Raw genomic sequence first — 7,572 nt, 5'->3', positions numbered from 1 at the left:
ATAAAGAAATTTGAATATACACACACACACACACACACACACACACACACACACACACACACACACACACACACACACACACGTCAAAGTCAAATTCATTGTCAAACTTTCAGTTTGTGTGTACAGACAGAGAGATCGAAATTCCGTTTCCCACAATCCCGAATATAAAAATACAAACATGTATAAAATATGTATATCATATATACATAATCAACTGACACATTTATACATATGCACACATTAAGATAAAAACACAACAACAATATATACAAAATAGCAGACACACACACACACACACACACACACACACACACACACACACACACACACACACACACACACACACACACACACACACACACACAGTCCAAATAAGGTGACATTGTACATTGATTGTGAACATGGAGCTCCATAGAACCATTGCATTGTGATTATAGAGACCCTTACTCAGTTGTTCACAGCTTTGGGTATTTCAAAATGTACTTTGAGTCCTAAAGTCTTTCTTTAGGACTACACTGATCCCTGGTGGCAAAATTAATGGTTTGGCAAAAAATATTTGAGACACACATCCTCAAGAACACCGCATCCATCTTGTTCAGCCACAGGGTTGTATAGGAACTACATTGATTAGAGAGAGGACCGATATTTTAACTTGAAGCTATTTTAGTAATTTTAAGAGAAAGTACTTAGTTGATCCCTATTGCAGACCATTTCATACAAGTTTTTAAGGCATACCGTTGCTCCCAATAAATCCACTGATCCCTGGTCACAATTTGATTGTATTTTCAAAAACATATTGAACCCACAAAAAAAACGTGTGTTATTTTGCGGCTGCAGGTTTATGCACGAGTACAAATGTGTACAAGTACAAGTGAAATGGTCGATAAACATCAAAACTAAAAGAATACATCTGAAATTAAAAGCCACATTCATGACAAATGTAGATTTATGTAAATGTTGATTTATCACAGGGCTGTTCATATGGATATTTCGTCCCCCTGTATGTCCTGTAACAAAATGTCACTGAAGAGTATGTGACAGAAAGGGGGATTTTAAAAGTGAAAACCGTTTTTTAAAGCGTAAATCTGGCGGGGGGGGGGGGACATTGGCTGAGTCTTTGGAGCCCTAAGATGAAACAGAGGATATACTGCAGCGCACACAAAGACTTATTGTGGGCGAGCGAGGGGCCGGGCTGCACGCGCCGCCATGCCCAGGGAGAGAGGGGGGAGAGAGGGAGGCGAGACCAGGCCAAAGCATGCCAGGATCAGAGGAAACAGAGGAAAGCAAGAGTTGCCAGCGCTGTATTATTGATGAGGCGGAGAGAAAGGGAAGGGGGGAAGAGGAGAGAGAGAGAGTATGGCTGCTTTACTACAAGATGAGGCCTGAACAAACATGTGGCGGTTGATCTGGATCTACAGGAGAATAAATCAACAGTGTCTGTCAGAAAATTACAATCAACGTTCATGAGTTTGTGCAGGTTTCTCTCTTTGGACACTTGATTGGTCACAGATTGATAGAAAAACCTCAGTCATTTCAATCAAAACATCCCAGAAGGATCTTTGAGGCGTGTTATCGGACAGAAAGTAACCACATTTGGATTTAATACCTCACTTAAAAAAGATAAAGAAATGACAGGGACTATTATTGGGTATAGAGAGACTCAAATGCTCAAACAGTGACGGAGGAAACTCAAGGGGACATGCCATCATATCCGTGTGTAAAAAAAGCATATTTCATATATAACGAGTTGACATGTTTTAATTTCACACGCTTTGATTTTAATTTCATAGCTTTGTCAAATCAAAGCAAATCTATAATCTTCTAAGACTTAATTAAACACATATTGTTCTGTAGGATAATGGGGACCGACGGTTTGTTCGTGGTTTCATTACCTGCTGATCAGTGCTGATGGTACCTGTGTGTCTTATGATGTAATGAAATCAGGATGAGAACAGGATTATTTATCCTAAGGGGAAATTGGTTTTATGACAGCTGCAATCATTTAAAACAAAATGGAGATTATTATTAACCAGGTCATGCTAAAAACGTCCAGCACTATATACTACTAAGTGATTGGAGTATTGCACTATAGCCTAAGCATTGTCCTTATTGCACCGTTTGAAAGGGTTTAAGCTGATGTTGTAGTCCCGGTGTAAGTCATAGTGTGGTTTTGAATATGTGTTTTCATTTTGTCCACAGAGCGAAGTCTAAGAATGGAGGCCGGTGTCTTCGTGAGAAATTAGACCGTTTGGGCCTCAACCTGCCGGCCGGACGGAGGAAAGCTGCCAACGTCACACTGCTCACATCCCTGGTGGAAGGTAAGGGATTTCTGCCTAGAATACTTTCCAATAACTTCTATATCTTATTCACAGCTTCAGATATATTCCAGGTTTTCATATTTAATTATTTCAGCTCTTGTTTAATCAGTCCTTCTCCTGGTTTTGTGCTCAGGTGAGGCGCTCCACCTGGCGAGGGACTTCGGCTACACCTGCGAGACAGAGTTTCCCAGCAAGGCGGTGGGGGAACATTTGGCAAGGCAGCACAGCGAGCCGAAAGAAACCAGCGCACGCAAGAAGATGGTCCTGGCTACAAAGTGAGAACACACATATTCATCTACACATGAATGGCGTAGCTAAGACACTGAAATAGTTTGCTTTTGTTACTTTTTGTCAAGAAAAAAAAGTATGTTTAATTCTGAACTCTCCTGATGACGATGTTTTTATAGGTTTCAAAAGTCAAAAGTTCAAGATTTAACTTTCCGTTTGTCTACAAGTTTATAGTTGTTGTTGAAAATCACACAGTGGTGCAACAAGGTCAAGAAAATGTATCATTTTGAAATTGGATTTTTCTCACAATTACATTTTCACTCTGCTCCTTATTTTCAGCCACTTTATAGCCATCCTACTACTAACCGTCTACCTTGAGGGAAACCTTTGATAAAAAGTGCTCCGACCAACAGCAATATTGACCTTAAGAGAGGCAGACAAAAGAAAAAAAATGTAATAGACTGTGCATTTCAAGACAATGTAATGCAACATCTTGCCATCAGGCTTTTGTTTGTTAAGGAAATCTAACAAGAACGGTTGCCTGTGGCGACTGGAAGTGCTGAAGGGAAACAGCTCCCACTCTGTACCAGCTAAAGTCCTCCCATCAAGGACTTATAGACTGAACAAAATAAAAAAAGACAGACCAAGAAATCAAACTTTTGCAGAATGTTTTGTATCATGTTGTGTATCAAATGTTTTCTTTGTTTTTGGATCAACATTGAACCTTTCTAGCTCCTGCCTGTAGTGTTTACAGGGGGGAATTACATATTGTGTTGATCCAAAATGAAGCAGGAACAAGTTGTTGTGTTGGGGACAGATGGTAACCCCTCCTTCCCTCCCTCCCTCCCTCCTTCCCTCCATCAGGCAAATCTGTAAGGAGTTCCAGGACTTATTGAGCCAGGACCGCTCTCCTCTGGGCTCGTCCAGACCGACAACCATCCTTGAATTGGACATCCAGAGACACCTCACACACTTCAGGTAACACACAAGCTCCTAAAGCGATGAAAAGTCACTTAAGATTGGGAACTATCGAGACAGTTTTCTCGGCCATTTGTAATTTGGCACAGATTACAGAAGAGCCGCTTGCTAGCACAAATGTCACATCTCCAACGTCACCCGTCGCAGATTACAAACCTATAAAAAGGAGATGTAGTGTCTATAGTTCGGTTGTAGAAACACAGTTAGACACAGACTGAACAGCAGTTGAGAGGTGTCCTGACATTTAGCTTTGCAAAAACATGCCTGAGGGCGGAGAGACCAGTATGATATTGGAAAATTGATTCTTAAAATCGATATTTTATGGTCAATGTTTATGTTTCGACTAACCTCATTTATGCACTATTGTTCTTCTACAGTATTGGAAAGCTTTGAGTTTAAGTCAGGTTTAAGATGTGTGCCATTAAAAAGTGTTTTATTGAGCAAATAGAAACTGAAAGGAAGGAATTACAGAGTGTTCTTTTGAAAGGGTGTATGTCAGTTTACTATCGTGGAAAACAAAGAAAAGCAGCAAATGACCACAAATGTGTGACATTGCCACGTATTGATTCATCGATGTCTATTACGGCCTAGCATTTGGTAAAACTGTTTCAAAATATAAAAGAAAATGTGTAGAGACATGGTGGAAAACATTTATAACATCACAGGCAATTAAAGCTCTGCTCTCACAGGGGTAAGCCTGATTAAAGACACTCTTTTAGGAGGATTACAAGCTCCATAGTGCAGGGAGAGGAAAGTTTAAAGTGGACCTATCATGCTATATTTGAATAATATAGTGTACGACCATACCTATATAAGGCATATTTATACTTTTAATTTTTCAAAAAACCAAACAGGTCATGCATTTTAGCCATTCCTCATTTCGCTCAATTTAACACTGTCTTTGCATGGGCTGATTCTGTGAGAACAGCACCATTTACAGGCCTGGCATATGTACTACAGCGTCTCCAGCGCTTTCCAACGGCAATGTCCGTGGCTGTCTCCTCCTGATTGGTGGAGATGGCCCAATAGCCGTAGCGCCACTTCTGTGACGTCATAGAAGTGTTCAAATCTGGATCAGTCTGTATCAGATCTGTTGCAGCCCCTTTTTAAGAGATTTGGGTATGGAGGAAAATAGAGAGGGTTGTGCTTTCTGACACTTGGTGAGTTCCCTGGAACACCGGGGACACATATACATGTATACAAGACGTACAAAAGTGCATTTTGCATGATACGTCACCTTTAAGAGAGAAGAAGTCTGCTCAGGAACAAACCCAAACTGTACTCCATATTTCTGTCTTTGTGCCCCTGAAAGAAACAACAGTCTGTGATTGTTCTGACATGTTTCCCCCCTCTCCCCCCCTCACAGTCTGATCACTCACGGGTTCGGGACGCCGGCGGTCTGTGCCGCTCTCAGCACCTTCCAGACGGTTCTGAGTGAGATGCTCAACTACCTGGACAAAAGCTTGGGCGGGAAGACGAGCGGACCCAACGACCAGCAGATCAACAACAGCTCAGAGAAGACGCAGCTCCGGAAAACAGCGGAGCCCCAGAGCAAAGACGGGAAAACAGAAAAGACTGAGTAGCCCACTCCCACCGTCCCCGTGCCTTGGAGCGCTGCATTTAGGAGAGTGTGTGTGTGAGAGAGAGAGAGTGTGTGAGAGTGCATTGTCAGAAAGGATTTGTTAACTCGTGTGTCTTCTTCTGTGGGACTAACCATCTTTATTATTATAATTTATTTATCTTATTTTGAAATGTAACACTAACCTGAACTGTCCCAAACAAGAAGTCCTGCTGTGTGTGTGTGTGTGTGTGTGTGTGTGTGTGTGTGTGTGTGTGTGTGTGTGTGTGTGTGTGTGTGTGTGTGTGTGGTGTGTGTGTGTGTGTTGTGTGTCGGACAAGGAGGAGCAAGGCATGGAGACGGCTATGATTCAATCCAAGCTTTTATTTGTTAATTTCTTAATTCTATAAACAGGAAGTAAACTGGACATGACTGACATCACGTTTCAAGGACAGGGAGTGCGTGAACTGCCAACACAACATTAAACCACACTTACACACACACACACACACAACAACCAACCACACACACACACACACCCTGTACCTGTGAGAGCTGTACATCAGTCCATATCAACCAGTTGTTTACCATGTGGGCGACAGAGAGGCAGACACTGTTCTTGGATCAGAGACTGACAACCACTGCCTGGGTTAGGGCTACACTGTGGTTGTTGTGGTGTGTGTTGTGTGTGTGTGGTGTGTGTGTGTTGTGTGTGTGTGTGTTGTGTGTGTGTGTGTGTGTGTGTGTGTGTGTGTGGTGTTTTCGTGTCGAGAGAGAGAGAAAGGACAGACGTGAGAGCGAGAAAGAAGGGCCATCTCCAGGCCATTTTGTAACAGGTGACTCTGCGAGTTGCCGTCCTTCCTCTTCCTGTGCATTGTCTATCTTTTACACACTCCCCAGATCGCAAGTTTAGCCGCACAAGCTCTCTGACTTCGCTCGTATGAACATTTGAAAAATGATATAAATATTTAAATTACTTTTCTTGTAGCTTTCAACTATATATATGTTAAATCCTACCTTCTTAAAATGCTGGTGTCAATAAAGACAGTTGTACGTGTTCTACTATTTCACTCTGGTTTCATGATGGTACTACCACACACACACAACACACACGACATCACACCACACAAACACAACACACACAACACACACACACACACACACACACACAACCACAACACACACAACACACACACACACACACACACACACACACACACCACACACACACCACACACACGACACACAGCATGCTTTTAACATTACAGAAGTGACAAGAGCCAGTGAGTGTGAGAATGATCCATACAAGTTCACAGGATGTTCAAATTATAAGTCACTGGTTTCTCTCTATGTGTGAAAAAGGCTTTACCGTACACAAAGTCAAAGCCTCCTTTGTAGACAGCTGAGCATGTTGTTTCCTTTTAGTTTGAGCACTTCTTCCGCTTTTCTGCTGTATTTATTTGATGATGAGTAAATCAGAGGGGAAGCTGCTGCACTCTTATATATTTTCCCTCATTAAAAAGAGGTCACGTTCACCGCACAACACAAACCCATACATAATCGACAGTGATGCACTTTACAGTGATGCTGCCGCCGGTGGTTCACCCTGACTCAATGCACAATGGAGCCTCAGGTGGAGGAGTAATAGCAAGGCAAGAGAGAGGATGCACGGTGCACAACGCCAGTATGCATTCCCGTCATGTGTTATTGTTTGGTCTGCTTTCTTGACAGATGTGTGTTATCCAATGATACACACACATAGCACTCAATGGTGTTATGGGTATCTGAGGACAAAGCTGAGCCATTGTTGATGTGGGAATGCATCGTGACAAATAGCAGGTTTTTTTTTTTAAGAGCACACTAGGATGATCACAATTACAATTTGTGTAGACATACTGACACTGCAGTATTTCTGTCATGCGAGTGGTTTCTCTCCAATATAAGGAAGCATAAGGATCAAAGCAAAAACATGGCAACGTAAAACCACGTTCATTCTACAATACCGTGATATGCAGCACATCTGGCGGGCATTTTTAAGTGCCAGAATGTCCCTTTTGTGCTGACATTATCCTTTGACAAGTCCTTTATCAAGTCAAAAACCATATCATTATCTCCTTCTCTGTTTGTGGTGTCTCACATTCGCTGTTTTTCTCCTGAAGTTTCCATCAACGCAAACAGAATATTGGTACATTTCTTGGCCTGTTTGGACAAAGAAGCAATGTGACATATACCTCGGCTTTCTTTGTAAAAGGCAGATTTCTACTATGTTCTGAAGCTTTAGGGACTAAAAAGCGTAACTGGACACCTTATCATGATGAACTGCATTGCCCTGTTTTGTTTATAATCCTCATTTCGCCTTCTAGTGATATGCAATTATTGTTAGTAACGTGATCTACTTAGATCAGGGGTGTCAAACTCAAACACAGCAGTGGGGCAAAATTACAAAATAGGTCTAGCTCGAGGGCGGACTGGTTCCAATTTTATTGAGAA

The 7,572-nt window shown here is 41.9% G+C and overlaps 2 protein-coding genes across 2 annotated transcripts in view; one reads left to right on the top strand and one right to left on the bottom strand.

Annotated features, from left to right (window-relative positions):
• tfap2d (transcription factor AP-2 delta (activating enhancer binding protein 2 delta)) overlaps nucleotides 1–5,232 on the top strand; it is a 23,098-nt gene extending 17,866 nt beyond the window's left edge. Inside the window, exons 5-8 of the mRNA XM_010782864.1 lie at nucleotides 2,200–2,318; nucleotides 2,452–2,593; nucleotides 3,411–3,524; nucleotides 4,891–5,232. Coding sequence (XP_010781166.1) covers nucleotides 2,200–2,318; nucleotides 2,452–2,593; nucleotides 3,411–3,524; nucleotides 4,891–5,107 — 592 coding nt within the window. The 3' untranslated portion in view covers nucleotides 5,108–5,232. The remainder of the gene's footprint in view (nucleotides 1–2,199; nucleotides 2,319–2,451; nucleotides 2,594–3,410; nucleotides 3,525–4,890) is intronic.
• The window catches only part of hsh2d (hematopoietic SH2 domain containing), a 364,522-nt gene that overhangs the window by 253,146 nt on the left and 103,804 nt on the right, over nucleotides 1–7,572 (bottom strand). The gene's annotated exons all lie outside the window — the stretch shown is intronic.

This window comes from Notothenia coriiceps, unplaced genomic scaffold, assembly GCF_000735185.1.
Source record: "Notothenia coriiceps isolate Sejong01 unplaced genomic scaffold, NC01 NC01_scaffold00024668, whole genome shotgun sequence".
NCBI lineage: Eukaryota > Metazoa > Chordata > Actinopteri > Perciformes > Nototheniidae > Notothenia > Notothenia coriiceps.
Note: the sequence above shows the minus strand (reverse complement) of the source record. Positions and strands in the feature narration are given on the sequence as shown.